Source organism: Podarcis cretensis (assembly GCF_951804945.1).
Source record: "Podarcis cretensis genome assembly, chromosome: 5".
NCBI classification, from domain to species: Eukaryota; Metazoa; Chordata; class Lepidosauria; order Squamata; family Lacertidae; genus Podarcis; species Podarcis cretensis.
Genome location: NC_137174.1, coordinates 55,520,700 through 55,539,477, shown reverse-complemented (window position 1 = coordinate 55,539,477; position 18,778 = coordinate 55,520,700). Strand labels below are relative to the sequence as shown.

The 18,778-nt window shown below is 40.2% G+C and overlaps 1 protein-coding gene across 2 annotated transcripts in view; it reads left to right on the top strand.

The window, feature by feature from the left end:
- Positions 1-18,778, top strand: part of SORCS3 (sortilin related VPS10 domain containing receptor 3) — a 418,783-nt gene that overhangs the window by 303,684 nt on the left and 96,321 nt on the right. For both annotated transcript variants that reach the window (XR_013838924.1, XM_079976042.1), the window contains exons 7-8: positions 4,022-4,140; positions 17,221-17,310. Coding sequence is in view for 1 of the 2 variants with exons in the window: in XM_079976042.1 (XP_079832168.1) it covers positions 4,022-4,140; positions 17,221-17,310 (209 nt within the window). In the remaining variant the exon portion in view is untranslated. The remainder of the gene's footprint in view (positions 1-4,021; positions 4,141-17,220; positions 17,311-18,778) is intronic.

Sequence of the window (18,778 nt, the reverse complement as noted above, 5' to 3'; positions counted from 1 at the left end):
GAGTCTGCGTATTTCCTGTTCACAGGATGTTTCTGTTGTGTCTATGCTTTCGTTTCTCTCTCTGTGCCTGAACACGCAAGCAGGCAGTCATGTTCTTTCCTTTGTTCTGACCAACGCTGAATAAACTTCTAAATTATGCTCTCCTGTGTGCATCTTTCGCTGTACGAATTCTGCTGATAGAGTGTGCATCAGCTCTGGAATGTGGCAAGCTATTTTCTGGAACTTCTGTCGCTAATTGCTGGTACTGTATCTACAGGAGATCGATGGATCGTCCGGAGGTGACGTGGGGGCCATGATGGGCTTTATCTCCCTGGCAGTATCCCAACAGATATAACCTGATCTCCTCAGGTTAAGTTGATAAAACCAAGAGTACAGCCATTCATCACAATGCTGGGATTTTAAGGAAGAGGGAGAAAGGATTTGGTGATGATAAACTAGTATAGTTCTAATATTAGACTCTGTGAAAATTATCAACATTCCAAAAATAAGGTGTCCCTGGTTGAAATAAAGTCTTGTACCCTCTTTCAAATTAATCGTGTGAAAGGCTGGACTGGATGAATCCCAAGCTGGAATTAAGAATGCCGGAAGAAATATCAACAACCTCAGATATGCAGATGACACAACCTTGATGGCAGAAAGTGAGGAGGAATTAAAGAACCTCTTAATGAGGGTGAAAGAGGAGAGCACAAAATATGGGTTGAAGCTCAACATAAAAAAAAACGAAGATCATCACCTCCTGGCAAATAGAAGGGGAAGAAATGGAGGCAGTGAGAGATTTTACTTTCTTGGGCTCCAAGATCACTGCAGGTGGTGACAGCAGTCACAAAATTAAAAGACACCTGCTTCTTGGGAGAAAAGCAATGACAAACCTAGACAGCATTTTAAAAAGCAGAGATATCACCTTGCCAACAAATGTCTGTATAGTTAAAGTGATGGTCTTCCCAGTAGTGATGTAGGGAAGTGAGAGCTGGACCATAAAGAAGGCTGATTGCCGAAGAATGGATGCTTTTGAATTATGGTGCTGGAGGAGACTCTTGAGAGTCCCATGGACTGCAAGAAGATAAAACCTATCCATTCTTAAGGAAATCAGCCCTGAGTGCTCACTGGAAGGACAGATCATGAAGCTGAGGCTCATGAGAAGAGAAGACTCCCTGGAAAAGACCCTGGTGTTGGGAAAGATTGAGGGCACAAGAAGACGGGGACAACAGAGGACGAGATGGTTGGACAGTGTTCTCGAAGCTACCAACATGATTCTGACCAAACTGCGGGAGGCAGTGGTCCGGGAAGAATGGCAGATGAAGTTGATAGACTATATGGAACTGGCGGAAATGACTGGCAGAATCCGAGACCAGGGAGAAGAGTCGGTGGAAGAAGACTGGAAAAAGTTTAAAGATTATCTACGGAAATATTGTAAAATTAATGAATGTTAGAAAAAAAGTGGAATGAAGCTATATGGCTTTGGCAGAAATGTTAGAAGGAACTAGGTATAGATAGATTGTTAATGCATTAAAAGGGAAAAAAACTAGGTTACAATATGTTAAAATTAACTTTAAGATAGAAAATAGATGAAGATGGAAAGGACTTGCTGAAATAGTTAATTGAAGTGGAATACAAAAAGGGAGGCGTTGAGGAAGTCAATGAAACAAGTGTATGAAAGTTAAGATTTGAAAATATTGGAAGTGTTTTTAATTGTTTTTGTTTTGTTTTGTTAATTTAATGTTTTATGTAGTGTTTTTGTTTTTGTTTTTGTTTCTGTCTTTGTATGTTCAATTTTTCTTTTTTCTTTTTGTAATTTCCAAAATCTTAATAAATATTATTTTAAAAAAACAAACAAACTGCGGGAGGCAGTGGAATGCCTGGCGTGCTCTGGTCCATGGGGTCACGAAGAGTTGGACACGACTAAACAACAACAGCATCCTCTGTTAACAAATATATTAGATGGAGAATCCAGACACTTGCCACTTACTGCATAATCATTTCAACTCAGTTTAGTGGTTTTCAAATTCTGTCAGACATCTTGCATGCTCAATGTATTTTGTTATTTTCCTGAACATTAATTTTTCTGTGGTATTAAGTGTTCCAGTAGTATGAAAGTTTCAGATTTCCCAAGGGTCAGTCTTCTTTTCTCTCTTAACTCTAAAAACTGTTTCAGCATAGCTATATTAAACATATCTGATCTGCCATTCCTGGATTTCTACGCACTAGGATAAGACCACTCCCACTCTTGGGGTGGTATTCAACAAAATATTGGCAGTAGTATAAGGGTTAGAGCGAATGCAAAGAAATTTCCTCCTGCTCATGTGTCCCCCTGTGTACTCTAGGCCACCCCCAAATCTACTTTGGACAGGGAAATTGCCAGAACACATATAGGGGGCATGGATGGGGAGGAGACTGGATTTAGTTGTGTGTTACATTTAATACAACACTTCGTATTTTTCCATGAGCTTTTCCTTATGTTGAAAAAACATGTACTGTAGTTCATTAGTTGAGCCCTGAATGCATTATCTCTTTTCAGTTTGTCACTATGTTTTCTAAAAGCATCCTTCTACAATGTGGCTATTTATTAGATGAAGTTACTTTTATTCCTTAATTTTCGTAAGAATTTTTGTTTAATTTTCGGGGGGCCTACATGTTGGAATATCTGTGCCACAAAACAGAACCAAAATTGAACCTACGTTTTATATCTAAACTCATCTAGGGTTGAAGATACTTTGTTTCTATGTTCCACACACACTCTTTTGTAAAATAAATAAGACAGACTAAGAAGCAAAGTCACAAATAAAGGCAGATTAAAGAGAACCTCTTTTATCTCCCTGTGAATATCAAGCAGGTGACCTTTTTCTATACATTTAATTATTGGTGTAATGCATTCAAAATGACACATTTCCCAATAGGCAGCAGTTGGTTGTCATGTCAACACATGTACTTTATTTGCATCTGTTTGCCTTCTCTATTTTTCATTCCTGCTTATTGTGCACCTTTTGCTTTGGTACACAGTAGTCGCCGATTATCTACCTTGTTGGATAAAATGAAAGGCTGTGTGGCAAAATGCAGGGTATAGGAAATGGTTAGTGAACAATCACCACATATTGATACTGACCAATCCAAAGCTTGCCAGTTTTGTCTAAGATTTGAATAGATACATGAATAAATGAATCCAAGACATGAATCCAACTTACCTGAAGAGGAGATAGGTTTTCATTCAAAAAGAAAGCTACTGCTGCTTATGTCATAGTTGATACTTTTCATACAGCTAAGAAGGATGGACTTTGGATAATAATAATAATAATAATAATAATAATAATAATAATAATAATAATAATAATTTATTTATACCCAGCCCATCTGGCTGGGCTTCCCCAGCCACTCTGGGCAGCTTCCAACAAAATATTAAAATACAGTAATGCATCAAACATTAAAAGCTTCCCTAAACAGGGCTGCCTTTACATGGCCATGGCCCAGGTATTTACATATTGCCTAGGTGTAAGCAATGCTGAGGCCATTTATTAATCATTTCTTGAACTGTTTCCTTCCTATCATGCATTTTTAGTAACAAATATACCTGAGGCCTTATGGAGTATAAGAAAAATGTGGCAAAGGAACCAGTTCATGTAGGTTGATTATAATGGCAGCATGAAGTCCAGGAGTATGATGAAAGATGCTGGACAGGTAGACTGGAACTGGATTATATGTATCTGGAACAGGAATAGTAGCCCAGAAAGCAAGTAATAGGGGGTCGTAGGAAAGCCATAGTTGATAGGGATCTAGGATAGCAGGCTACAAGAATCTACATTCCAGGAAATGTAGGCAAAGGAATATATTGGGAAACGTCTTTGTTTTCCAAATAATGCTCATAGTTCAGCAGGGAGGATTCCTGGGCTGTGCATATAAGGTTTTGAACTCAAGGCTGTCGGTGGTGAAAGATGAGTCAGATTCTCTGGTCTGAGTGTTTGCTTAACATCAACTCATAAAAAACTATCAGAAAATATTTTAACATACATTCTTCTTATTCCCATTACAGATGCCCATTATATAACCTGTAGGATTCAAGAATGTTCAGAGACTACCAAAAGCGGACCTTTTTTGCACTCTATTGACACAAGCTCTCTCGTCGTCCAGGATGAGTACATTTTCATTCAGGTATGGGTTGGTAGAATCCAAATTTGCAGATCACGCTGAAGCTGCATGCGCAATATCAACTCCTTTGTGAGTTTTGTTTTCCATGCCAAGCACTATTTTTTGGAAAAAAACCTAGTTGAACAGAAAATATGCAAACATGGAAATGGTTTTACAGATTTTATGTTTGATATTGGTCTAAGGCCAGGGATGTCTTTCGGGACCTTTAAATGTTAATCTGCATCTACCCTCTATGCCTGATTCCGCCAGATATATTTATGCTGAAGGTTTTTTTCTTTTTGTAAACCATTGAATTGTAATTTGCATCAATTCATTCTACTTCAAGGAAAACAGTGTTACCTTTTACCTGCCAGGCACTAATGGTAAAAGTTTGCACCCTGATTATAATGAAATTCACTTTCCATTGTAAATTGAATTTTTTTAGACCTTCAAATGGAAGAACCTAAGGAAATTCAGACTGTAGATGCTGTTATTAATTTGACTGACAGTTTAGAAATGTAGCTCGTTACATTCCTTTATTCCACTTAGAATATAGGCTCCTGCCTGTCACCTTTGTATTCAGTTCTTCTTTTCTGTGATCTTTGCTTTTCTCTCTGTCACTCTAATGACTTTTAATCCTGTTTCTTTGTGCATCTGTTGGTCTGTCTTGGCATCACTTTTTCTTGAAAATTCCAGTTCATTTGTATGCCTTGCTTTATTATTCAGCTCTTCACTCCTTTCATAGGTTTATCCATCTCAATTTTTCTTCCACAAGTTCCTGTTTTGGCTCTACTGGTCCTTCATTGTTGGGTGCTGGTAATGTCAAGGTTGCAAGTTTGATCCCCGCATGGGATAGCTGCATATTCCTGCATTGCAGGGGTTGAACTAGATTATTCTCTGGGGCCCTTCTAACTCTATGATTCTATGACCCGTTGTAAAGTAACAGTTGCCAAAATATGGAATGAACACTTGTTTTCTTCGTCACTGATTTTTGAGATTTGAGATTCACTAAGTCTTGATTGGGCAATGGACTCTTCATTCTTTGGATCAGATACTTTGCATAGCTGGATCAGTAAGCACACAGATTATAGTTTTTATTAAGCAGTCTCATAAATGTGTGTGTGTATATATATATATATATATAGTCAGTAAGTTTATGGTGGGTATGTTCTGATACTTGTTGGATGGATCCTTCAGGCAACCTAGTTCTACTTGGTGGCTGCAAAAGTCAGAATTTGTTGGGAAATAATTAGCTAGAATATTGGGGAAATAAGAGCACTGAGAGAGACGTCTGAATTTTTGCCTTCCAGGATAGTGCTCTGTCAATAGTTGTTGCTCCATAAACCTTTTTCTTTTTAAGTTTTAGCTAGGAAAACTTAGCAATTTGTCTACATCAGTTCATAATAGCTGGCAAGATGGTACAGCAATGGACTAAAGGGTTTTAGGGTTAATTTTCTAATATCAATTGTTTTGCCTGTAGTCTATGAAAGTTCAGCTGATCCAATAATAAAGTTGTCAGCCACGGAGTGTTTCTGTGAGGGAAGGGGAAGAGCTGCCTGTGATTCAGAAAGAGCTGGGTAGGGAATGATGAGGGACTGGCAGCTGGATGGGAAGAAGTTTCTTTTGAAAAGAAAGCTAAGAAGCAGGGATTCTAGAAGCAGATAGATTAAAGAAAGGGAGAAGTATGTCCAGTAATGAAATACAGGAACTCGAGAGAGGTGTAGGTGAAATATGCATCTAGCTGAAGAAGAGAAAGGGGTCAAGGAAAGGAATGACTAGTGAAAAGCAGGAGACTAAGATATGAGAATCTGTATGCTATTGGCATGAACCGTGTGCAAGAGAGTCAAGAGTGCTGGGCAGACAGAAGTTCTTTACCATTAATTAGAGTCAGCAGAGCTGAAGGCAGCAGGATCGAATAGTTAGAGGATTTTAAAATTAGCACCTTTGGATATAGCATGTGGCTGGCACAAAGAGTTAAAGAGTAAGTCATATTTGAAAGCAAAAGTGGATCAGTCACTTGAAAACAGAGAATGTTGGGAGGTCTGACAGTACAACTAAGGGGTTTGGCTTTTTGTTTTCTGTATTTCAGTGCTTATAAAGGAGAATTTAGTTTTTGTTGATGGGTTTGTTGTTGAGGTTCTGAGGACTAAGAACAGAGACCGTGACAGAGCTGAAAGTTATTTTTTCTGTGACTGTCACACTGCTAAAGAGATGAAGGTGATGACATATTCAGATCAGAGTTGGACTTAGAAATACCCAGGCTTTCCCTCAAACATCAGGGCTAGCGAATGTGAAAAGAGAGCTGCCAGTTTTGCTTCTGAAGTCATGCAAAGAATGCCAGTCTGTTTGTACCAGTGATGAGAGGCTCTGTGTGGGCTGATCATTCATCTGCCTGCAATTGGCATCTACTGGAAACAGAACACTTGGGGCTGGAATTAATTGTTGCTAATTACTCTAAGTTTAAAAAAGCCAACAGATTAAATGAGGTGTCTTAGAGGTACTTATCTCTGTCTATCATTTGAAATTAATGGTACAGAACATTTTTATGTTTATTATTTGGAACATTAAATAAACATCAGATAAATAAGTAAGATTGAGGGACATATGAAGATCTCACAGGTGTGAGAATGATCACTTTATGAAAGTGTGTGTGTGTGTGTGTGCATTAATCGGCTCTGTGTTTACCCTGAATTAGGTGGCAAATTGAGGTGATTTGTGAAGGTTCTCATGTTTCTGTGTCAGATCATACTATTAAAAAGGCATCTTGAAGCAGATTAGGGACTCCCTAATTTTCTGAGGGGATCGTTCTGTGTACACACCACATTTAATTCTAGATTCAATTGAGACTTGTTTTTTCTGCATACTCCACATACAATCTAGGTTTATTGCATATTTTTGTCCCCTGAAAAGTGCTTCTTGAAGAACTTGTTTCATTCTGAAAACAAAAGCTCATTGCAGATTGATTCTGCATTATCCCACAATCTGCCCATTTGAAAACAGAAAGAAATCGGCAGTCCTGGCAATGGGGTGTGTGGGTGTGTGATATTGATTGTATCCTCAAAAATCTCTGGGGAGTGCAGAACCACTCCCCTTCACCCACATGAAATGTAGTCTAATGGTCTAAGAAGAGTGTAGACACAGTTGATTTACACCAGGTAGAATCTGGAGTAAAACCTTGGGAATAAGCATACAAAATCAGGGAAGTGGAATATGAGGGAAGAGTCCAACCCCAGCCAAAATAGAAGACCACTTGTTTCCAAATTCTCTTAGTATACTGTGGCTGTATGGAAAACTCAAGTTGAGATCAGGAGAGATGAAGGTGCACTATAGCTATGTACAGGTGGCAGAAATGCTGTTAAAGAGCTATTGTTGCCCATGGAAACATTCCTGCCATGGTTTTTATTCAAAACTCTTTTCACAGGGTTCTGCAGCACTTCAAGAGGTGCTCTATAACAATCAAAATGACAAGAGCGGCTGTGATAGATGTGCATACGTTTTGGAGTGACACTTGCAGACATCTACCTGGTAGCGTCCGTGACAATGAATATGTCCATGCTCACATCCACCCACATCCCACTTTATAAGCCTGCATTTTGAAATGCATTTCATAGTTTTCTTTTCCATATGTGAAAAGGTAGGGTTTTCACATCCATATAGGTGTGTAGCTCTTTAACATGGTGCAACAACATCTTGGAAAAACCACTGCCTGCCTCTAACGCTATAATAACATTCTTCTGTTGTGTTGAGGGTTAGTTAAATTCATAGAGTTTCTCGTCCTTCAGCAAGGTTGCCCTGTGCAATGTAAGGCTCTCTTTCTCCTTATTACAAGTATGTAGTAGGAAGAGGAAAATAATAATTAATATAATAATAAATTTTTATTTACACCCTGCCCTTCCCCTTCTAAAAACTGGGCTCAGGGTGTAACAGCAGATATAAAACATTGATTAAAATGCAACTTAAAAACAGCATAAAAACAGCATAAAATACAACATACATGTAGCATCAATGTCAACAAAATTCAAAAATTCAGGAGTAATGGGGGGGGGACCCCAGTCAGTAAACATCAAATGATCACCAGGGCTAGCTGGCCAAGGTGGTCCTACTAGGCCCAGCAAGGAGACCAGGGAAGAGTTTAAATGTGGGCTCCCAGAAGGGTTTCTTCATAGGCAAGGAAAGGGGAAAGGGAATAGAGGATCAGGCTACGGTAATTCAAGTTGAAGGCCAGGCGGAATAGCTCTGTCTTACAGGCCCTGCAGAAGGAGATCAAGTCCTGCAGGGCCCTAGTCTCGTGGGACAGAGCATTCCACCAGGTTGGAGCCATCACTGAAAAAGCCCTGGCCCTGGTGGAGGATAGTCTGGCTTCTTTAGGGCCCGAGTAGTTTCTTGCTACTCTGTGGAAATGATCATCTGTGCATCCCCTATGAAAGAGGCCAAGCAAATATACAACAGTGATGGACAATTGCTCAAGAATTCTCAGCCTTGGATCTGACTATGTTTTCTGCAGGTTCCCACTGAAACCGGTGAGATGTAAGGCATGCCTATCTTGTCCCACTGATATCAATGAGACGCAGGTTCAACTAACTTAATCTGAATACAATCCATTGAGCTAATGACAAGTTTTGGGAGCAAGGAAGGTGTGCAGTCCCTCAGATTGTCTGACCAGCTCAGGTGAAATGACTTACCGAAATGAAGTGGGAGATGGATCACAGAAAGTATAAAAAGGGAGAGTGCCTAAATTTCCATACACTGGGTGCCTTATAATTAACCCAATAATAAAATGGAAATATAACCCCTTTTGATTTTATGCAATTAGCTTTGGGTGAAAGATTATGGATATGAGACTGCAACCCACTGTCCACATCCCTGGGGGGAAGCTCTGTGGAAGTCAGTGGACTTACATCTGAGTAGACAGAAGTGTAGATTGCTTCTATACTTCTTTATAGGATTGCACTCACAGTTTAACTGATGGCCAGAACAAAAGGCTGCGACCTGAGCACTTCTATATTCTTCCCAGTGAGCCTGGCCAGACCCCTAAGCTTTATGTTCCTATCTGGAGCACTGTAGTCTGAGTCTATTTGGAGCTTTCAATGCAGCTCTTCCAACCTTCATCAGAGTTAGGATTGGCATCAGCATCTGGATGCACTCCATTTCTGCTTTAAATTGGGAGATCCTTGCACCATTAACCAAAGAGAGATGTAATGGGGAGGCAATAAATTATCGTTATCCTGGGACCTGGGCCAGAAACACCCCTTTTTGTCTTTGGCTTGCATGAAATATTTACTCAGGTTTCTGAAGCGCACAAGAAGAAATGTAAATGAGGGCTGTGGAGTGCAGAGTCTCTGCCTTGTTGATTGTTTATGCTGTCTGTCACTCTCTACCTTTCCAGCATTTCTTCCTCAAATCCTCTGTATCACTCCCATTTGTTATGCAATTTCATGCCTACTTGAATATTGAGAAGCTTTCCTCTTCAAATAGAGTTGGCTGGTGTGGCTCGTTCCCCCATGACAGTCGAGGGCATCCCCTTCTCATCAGTGGCTTCATTAAATCACCTTGTACCGACAAAAAGAGTTGAAACTACACCAATATTAATAGATTCCAGTTGTAATGTCTGCTCTTACTGCTGATGCTACTGAGTCCAAATGGTGATGGAAGGGAAAGGGGATCTTTGATTTCTCCTGATGAAGGGAGGGTCTGTGGCAATTTGAGCTTGATGAGAGAAATTACAGGATGAGATACCATGGTGCTTGCAGCATGAGAGACCAGAATACGTTATCATAATGGTTCTTTAAGTATTGCTCTTGATGCTGCCTAATTTTTTAAGTATCACTTGTGAGCTAGGAGAAGCCTAGATTTTATTTTTTTATTTTTTTTAAAAAAATCATCAGAAAGGGTGTTTGTTGGTAAAATGAGACTCTTAGCTAGAGTTCTTTCAACAAGAAAGTCCAAAACATTTCTGGATTTTGGCTACATCCTCTGCAGAGGTGATGCATGCAGAGAATTGGGTTCTGTTGTCCCCTTTAATATTCATAAAGATAAAGTATCTTCCCCCAATGTCTGAGAAGACAATTAAAAGAAAAAAAATCATCTGATCATGCTGACTAATTTTACTGCTACTTTTTGTTAAAAAGACCACTGTGATAGACTGTTGACTCAATATTTATTGGTCATTAGTGCATGTGGGTCTTACAGCAACAAGAATTCTTACAATAAGAATTCAGTCCTACATAAAGTTTGGTTTAAGAAAAAATACTTTCTAAAGCATTTAGCTAAAGACGAGTATTGGCAAAACATGTCAATACTGTATTTATGTAATCTCTGAGTTTCTTTCGCAATTCTACAAAGGTGCAGCCAGATTTCATAAGTCACATCTGTGCTTGAGTCTGGCATCTACTTCAGATGGTCTTTGACCAGAACCATGTATGAAACAATATATCTATAGGTGACGATTCCTTGGAAGGCTAGAAAAGAAATGAAAATAATGTCTACAGATTTCCAGGAAGGTCCATATTTACTGGTTTACAGAGCAATCTAACTGCTGCCCTCCATGCCAGGCTATAGGACAGATGTGACTCTCCGCTTAGTTCTCCCAGCTAAGCAGGCCTATTTGCAGCTTCTAAATTTGCAGCTGGGTAGGAAGCCCACTGACAGTATGTCCACCAATGGAAAGCCCTGAAATGGGAAGGGCTGGGGAAGCTTGGATTCTAAGCCAATCATAACCATTGCCAGCTGGCATTGGGCCTGACCCAGAATCAAACACCGCACCAACCTGGACCTGGGGCAGGTAGCTGTCCTCATTGTCCTATCCCTGCTTCTGCTGCAGCTGCAATGACTGGCCAGATTGGAGATGCAATTGTGGCTCCATTGTTCTTCAACTCCCCACATAGGGATGGAGATTGGTTAGGATTGCAGCCCTACACATTTTTATCCCCATATAACTATGCCATTGCTTGGATCCAGATGTCCACAGTGTTCTGATATACACAAAGAATCATTTTCACAAATAAGGGCTTCCCTATTACCTTCCTTAGTCAGAAAGCGAATGTGGAATCCTTTCTTTCGTGGGACCATGCATGTATATTGGAGCTGGGCAACATTTTAGGTCATGCCATCTATTCAAATATATTCATGGCAATTATGCAATAGAAATATATTTTTCCTTGGCTCTTCAGATGGAGCTATCAGGTTTTAACAGAAATCGATCCACGCAATTTATTTTTAACTTCTCCCTCTTTAGCTCCAATTGATTTTTATCTTTGTGATCAATGGTGACAAGAACACTCTGGCAGGACCACAGGGGTCAGTTCCTTGAGTCTGCTATTGAACCAATCATTAAAAGCTTATTATGAAACTAATAGGATGGAGACGTTTCAGGGATGAACATGACTGCAGCTGTTTTATTGGTGAATAATGCCTTACAGTGTTGATCTACTTATTATCAGTCTTAAGAAATGTAAAGGAAGAGGGGGAATGGATTGCTCCCACAAAAATAAAAACCCAAGGAGACTAGAGACCATGCAACACAGATGCTTATTTTAAAAACAACAGCGCAGTGAAGATATAAGAGCAATGTTCAATCAAGTGCTTTCTTATTTGAGACTGTGCATTCCCCAGTTCCTGTCACTGTTTCATCTACACTGAGCCAAGTATTATTGGATTTGGAACTTGAAGCAAAACATCTGTTGGCAAAAATTGATTAACATTACTCTCCTTCTTTTGCTTCTGGGGGCCTTTTATTGTGCCGTTTCGTTTAAAATCTCATTTTTTTCTCCTTCCCTTCCCTCATCCCATTTTTGTCTGGTGCATCAAAAAACATCTGCACAAGGGAATACTCACCTAAAAAGACTAAAATGTTTTTCTCCTGTAACTCTTCATAAAGATGATTAAATATAAGCAGCTGTCGGTATCATAAGAATTTTTACTTTGGAGAGAAAGCTTGAAGGGTGTTGTTGTGGATGTTCAACTTCAGTTTTTTATATGTGGCCTGTGCAATTGTTTTGGGAAGCAGTCATTGCTGGGAGGATGGTGGGAGAAGTCAAGCATTTTACCTAATTAGCAAAATGATGAGATACCATGGTTAGACAAATGCGATGCCACAAGGTCTCAACTTGCAGTGATAGCTACGTTTGGGAACTTTAGCTGTTTGTGGTTACTATGGGCTCCTGACTCAAAGAGCAGGCATGTCTATCACAGTTAATCAACAGAACAAGAGCACAGCATTTTATGAAATCACCAGTGTGTTTAACTTTGAGGACAAGTTGCTAAGGATGCACTCTTATGGACCCTGGAAGAGTGTCCTGGGGTTATAGGAGACATTGGATATCTCTCTCCAATGTAAGAGGCAAAGTCCTGATGGAAGAGAGAGAGACTTGATGTTGGATTCCCCTTCCGTGCCACTGCTGAAGAAGCAGACATCCTGGGCAAACTAGAGCTCTGACTCTGGTAGGGCCAAAAAGGTGGTATGCCAGGGGAGGACTGAGAAACAGCTGGGATCCAAAGGACCAATGCCATCCTGGTCCCTGACAGCAACTGGGGTAAGATCAGATTCACTCAGGTATCTACATCTCTCCTTTTCTTTCCCTCCCATTGTTTCCAAAAGGAAACAAGTTGAGATACAGCCAACAAAAGCTGTCTTTGGACAAATGCTGGCTCCCTCGGCCTGGAGCGTGATGAGCGCTGCACCCCATAGTTGCCTTTGACTAGACTTAACTGTCCAGGGGTCCTTTACCTTTACCTTAATTCCTAAGGAATACAGCTACAGTGGTACCTCGGGTTAAGAACTTAATTTGTTCTGGAGGTCCGTTCTTAACCTGAAACTGTTCTTAACCTGAGGTACCACTTTAGCTGATGGGGCCTCCCACCACCGCACGATTTCTGTTCTCATCCTGAAGCAAAGTTCTTAACTCGAGGTACTATTTCTGGGTTAGCGGAGTCTGTAACCTGAAACATCTGTAATTTGAAGCGTCTGTAACCTGAGGTACCACTGTACTCTGTTATGAATCAGGTTTGATTATAATATTAATATTAATTGTTATTTGAAATTAAGCTTTGGTTTTCAGCATGTAAAAGGCAAAATATTTATATGGTCTGAGATGAAGCCAGAGTATGTCTTTCAGCATGTAAATCAGTCAAGGTCCATTTAGGTATTCCATGGAAGGTAGGGCCATCAATGGCTACTAACCACGATGGCTATGTAGCAGCTCCATTATTGGAGGTGGTAAGCCTCTGAATACAGTTGCTAGCAGCTGAAAGTAGGGAGAGTGCTGTTGTGCTCATGTCCTCCCTACAGGCTTCCCACAGGCATCTGATTGACCATTGTGAGAGCAGGATCCTGGATTATATGCCCATAGGTCTGATCTGGCAGGGATTTTCTTATGTTCACACTAGAAATATTTGGAATGTATTAAAATAATGTTAAAGGAGACACGGATATCATGCTAGATTAGCATTTTGTTAGAAAGTTTTATTCATTTGTTACATTTGAAATGCAGTGCAGGTATGAAATAACGCAAAGAGGTGGGACCAGTCTTGGAAAAGTGAAGTCAGAACATCAAGCAGAGAAGACAGATACATTTAATGATAAACACATTTGTCCAATGGAATCATTTCAATTGGCCAGCTTCCTAATTAAACTCATAAAATATAAAGCCAAGGGAAGGGGAAACCCCCCCACCCAGATTAACGAGCCCATCATTAAGTAAAGGGGGAGTAAAAAAGACAAACCCAGCTAATTCTGGGCTAAGTATGATGGATGAGTGTAGGAGAAATAATTGGATGGCATTCATCAAATATGAAATAAAAGGTGGTGTCGGAGGGGGAAAAACGCTGTAATAATCTCCAGGATTCAGTGTAGGCAAGTTTTCTTATATGCAAAGTTCATCAAAATAAATGAAAAAGGGGCTCCTGAACTTCATTCCTCACTAGAGAGCTTCACAAATGGTAATGAAGGTTTGATAATTGCTTGTGATTTTTATTACCCTAGGTGTAAATCATGAAAAGGCCATATCCCTGCTGATGTAAGCATCAGATTGGTCCTCCCAACAGAGGGTTTCCTTTCTTTCTCCCAAGCTATGCTTTTTTTTTTTTTTTTTTTGCTTCCATGGTGTTTCCTATAATATTTGGAATTTCTTGCCACTCAATGCAGTCCAGCAGAGTCTTGGAGGTACGATTGTGGTGAGATGTCTGGATTAAAAGCTAAACTCATCTGTAAAGCTAGAGCCAGAGTACACGTCACATGAATCATGAAGAGACCACTGGAAATGGTATCATCTGATGACTTATCCCTGTGACGATAATCCATATAAAAGACTTAATGGGGTGATTCCTAGGGCTAGAATTTGATGGTTCCTGTGTTGAATAAAACATAGGGGCCCATGGAAGACTGTTTAGGGTGGTGTTTCCATGTCTGTGGAGTGAATTCCACACTGAAGTGTACCTTGGTACATAGTATCATAGAATCATAGAGTTGGAAGGGACTCCAAGGCTCATCTAGTCCAACCCCTAAAATGCAGGAATCTAAACAAGCATCCATGACAGATGGCCATCCAACCTCTGCTTGAAAACCTCCATTGAAGGAGAGTCCACCACCTCCTGAGGGAGTTTCTTCCACTGTCAAACAGCTCTTAGTATCAGAAAGTTCTTCCTGATGTTGAGTCAAAATCTCCTTTCTTGTAACTTGAATCCATTGGTATGGGAAACGCCAGGTTAAAATTGGTGATTATTATTTTTTGTCAGGCTTTTAGATACTCATGGGTTAAGTCGTTGTTGTTGTTGTTGTTGCTAACTATGTTATTTGTGCAATTTATCATAATTATTTAAAATTGTTTTACTTATTACAGTCATACCTCGAGTTGAACATGCTTCAGGTTAAGCGTGTTTGAGTTGCACTCTGCGGCAACATGGAAGTAAAGGAGTGCGTTACTTCTGGGTTTCACTGCTCGTGCATGCGCAGACGCTCAAAATGACGTCATGCGCATGTGCGGAAGCAGCAAAACGCGACATCGCGTCTTATGTTCCATTCGGGATGCGAAGGGGACTCCGGAACGGATCCCGTTCTCATCCCGAGGTACCACTGTACATATTTTGCTTTATAGCATCTGATTTTTTGTAAGCCGCCCTGCAATAATTTTGATTACATTTGTCAAATCTCTTACTAAATAATAAATAAAAAAAATCCTGAATCCCAACATTCTGATTGTACAAGACATACTCTAGTGTGTGTGGGGGGGTGCCTAATAATTGTCAATAACCATCCTTCCTACTATTTTTACAACAGAGGAAGATTGTCAAGTCATGCTATAGACGATTCCGTTGCACATTGCCTTTATAATTTAAGTGTTAGCGCACCGACTTTTCTTTTTGTAACCACTTCTTCCGGACAAAATGATCTCGGCTCTGCGTGTCTGTATTGAGAGTGATGCACTGAAGAATTCATGATAAAGTCCCACATTCAGAGCAGAATCAGATTCCAAAAATCTTTGACTGCTCTGAAGGACAGGCCTCTTTTTCACTTCTCATTCACTGCCAGAGCCTTGTCTGGAGAAGATCAGATATGAAATCTCTGTGCATTATAGCCAGTCTTCGCTCTGCCTTTGAATGACAGCTTGTCTATAGAAATATGCCACCATCTAGAGATGATATGATTACTGGGAGTATTATTGATGCTACAGCAATATAAAATGCCGAAATTTCAAAGGAAGGAAAAATACATATCTGCAAAGGGAATTTTGTAGGCTTTATTAGAAATCTTAAAAGTCAGTAAATGTTTTGATATAATAAAGGAGCATTTGGTCTATTGCATTATCTCAGACCCTACATGCATGCTAAAGCAAATACTATAGAGTCAAAATTTATTCACTTAACTTTTCTTATTCTTCTGAAAATATTCTTGCTGTCCTTCCATTTGACCACTGACAAATATAAAACCCTATATCTTTAGTATGAGCAGGGCTTGGATATATATATCCAGTATAGATACGTGTGTTCCCTTATTTATCAAGCATAAGTTGTAGGCGCTTTTCGAAGTGCTTAGCCAGAACTGGTAGTTTTGCTTCCTCCCTTTTTCTATATGTGATGATTTCATTTCCCATCATCGTTTCCCATTTTATTATTTATAGGAGCAATAAAAAACAAGTATTGTTCTAATATTATCTTAAAATATATGTGATGCAAACATTCTCCATACTTTATGTATTTTATTTACAGTGTAGACTCACACTGGATCCAAAACAGACCAGTTAGGGACCCCCCTTTTAGAACAGTTCTCTTTGACATCTGTGTTGATAGCATCCCTTTTGAGTAACAAGTTGGCAGTCCCCCTGCACATCCTTTCTTCCTCTCTTCTAGTAAGAGAGTGTCAACTAGTGCTGTGTCAAAAGTAGAGGTTGATTATGACAACTATATTTTTCTTGCCCCCTAAATCAGCTGCCCTCAAAAGGAAGAGCTTAGATTGGTTTGGTAAGCCTTCTGCTTTAGAAATCCATGCTGGCTGCTAGCAATTTCCAAGAAGTGGCTACAAATTGATTGCTTTATAATTTGTTCTAGCAATTTCCCAGGTATTGAAGTCAGACTAATGAGACTGTAGTTCCCCAGGTTAGCCTGGCCTCAATACTCAGGAAGTTGTTAGAACAAATTATACAGCAATCTGTCTAGAAACACCTCAAAGAAAAGGGTTTGATTTCTAGTTGCCCATTTGGCTTGGGTGCAAACAAAACTATACTTGCTCCAGTCTGTCTTCTGAAACTCGGCAGATAAATCATAATCAAAATTGAAATGTGAGATTGTGCGTGCAACCGAGAATAGAAACTGAGATGATATTCAGAACAACACGATTGTGGATGACTATTTCAGCTTCATCAAGCCTGGAGAGCAGGATGACATTTACAGTTTGCAGGCATTCCCCCCCTCTTTCAAACAATGATGCTGAATTACCACCCTGGATGCTTTAGCTGAGATTTCTGCATAGCAGGGGGTTGGACTGGATGACCCTTGGGATCCCTTCCAACACTATGATTCTATGAACCAAAAATCTTGCAAAATTGTCAGGGAGTCACCAAATGGTATGTGCTTAAATAGTATTCATTCTTCTCTCTCTTTGTATTTGTACAGGTGACGACTGGTGGAAGAGCAAATTACTATGTGTCCTACAGAAGGGAACCCTTCACGCAAATAAAATTGCCCAAGTACTCGCTACCAAAGGTAAATGTGCCTTGTATAAGTAGTATTGATAAGTACAAAGTCTTTGACAAGAAGAGATAATTTAATCAAGGAGATGGCCATAGCTCAGTGTTAGAGCATTGGCTCTGCAGGCAGAAAAACTCAGCATTGATTCCTGGCATCTCCAGGTAGGAATGGGAATGCCAACTGTGTGAAACCCTGGAGAAGTGATGCTAGTCGGTGCAGAAAATACTGAGCTGGATGGAGCAATAGTCTGATTTGGTGTAAGGCAGCTTCCCATCATCCTGCTTTGTTTGTTACTTTTCTATCATTCTATAAAGATATATATTGTTTAATACATTTCTATCTGTTCATAAACAAAGGAACATAGGAAGCTTCTGGAGTCAGAGCAGTTGGGGCCATCTATATGTACCTCAGCCTTCTTCTTTTTCTTTGGCAATCACTCATAGCTGAGTAACATTGTCTTCCATGAACACGGTCTTAACAGTGAGTCTGTAAGTGACTGTGGAGGCCAATTCTGGATCCACACGTCCTTCCACAGTGGGGACATAGGTTTCTGGATGGCGGTTGATCACGATGAGGGTTTGCCAAGCGTGCCTTCCTCTTAGAGCATTTCTCTCTTTCATTCTGAGTTCAAGCGTTTTCAAAACCCATGACACCTTTGGTAAAGGCTGTTCTCCAATTGGAGCGCTCGCAGGCGAGTGTTTCCCAGTTGTCAGTGCTTATATTACATTTTTAAAGATTTACCTTGAGACAGTCTTTGAACCTCTTTTGTTGACCACCAGCATTACACTTTCCTTTTTAAAGTTCTAAATAGAGTAGTTGCTTTGGAAGGCAATAATCAGGCATCCTGTATGGAAGTGAGAGCTGGACCATAAAGAAGGCTGATCGCCGAAGAATTGATGCTTTTGAATTAAGGTGCTGGAGGAGACGCTTGAGAGTTCCATGGACTGCAAGGAGATCAAACCTATCCATTCTTAAGGAAATCAGCCCTGAGTGCTCACTGGAAGGACAGATTGTGAAGCTGAGGCTCCAATACTTTGGCCACCTCATGAGAAGAGAAGACTCCCTGGAAAAAACCCTGATGTTGGGAAAGATTGAGGGCACAAGGAGAAGGGGACGACAGAGGATGAGATGGTTGGACAGTGGTCTTGAAGCTACCAGCATGAGATTAACCAAACTGCGGGAGGCAGTGGAAGACAGGAGTGCCTGGTGTGCTCTGATCCATGGGGTCATAAAGAGTCGGACACGACTAAACGACTAAACAACAACAATCAGGCATCCACACAACATGACCAGTCCAACGAAGTTGATGTTGAAGAATCATTGCTTTGACACTGGTGATCTTTGCTTCTTCCAGTACAATGGCATTAATTCGTCTGTTTTCCCAGGTGATAACTGGCAATGACTCTTCAGGATTTCAGAATGGGAGTGCCTCCCAGACCTACCTGGATATACTAGAGATTGCCTTAATTTTCCAGGTATTAAA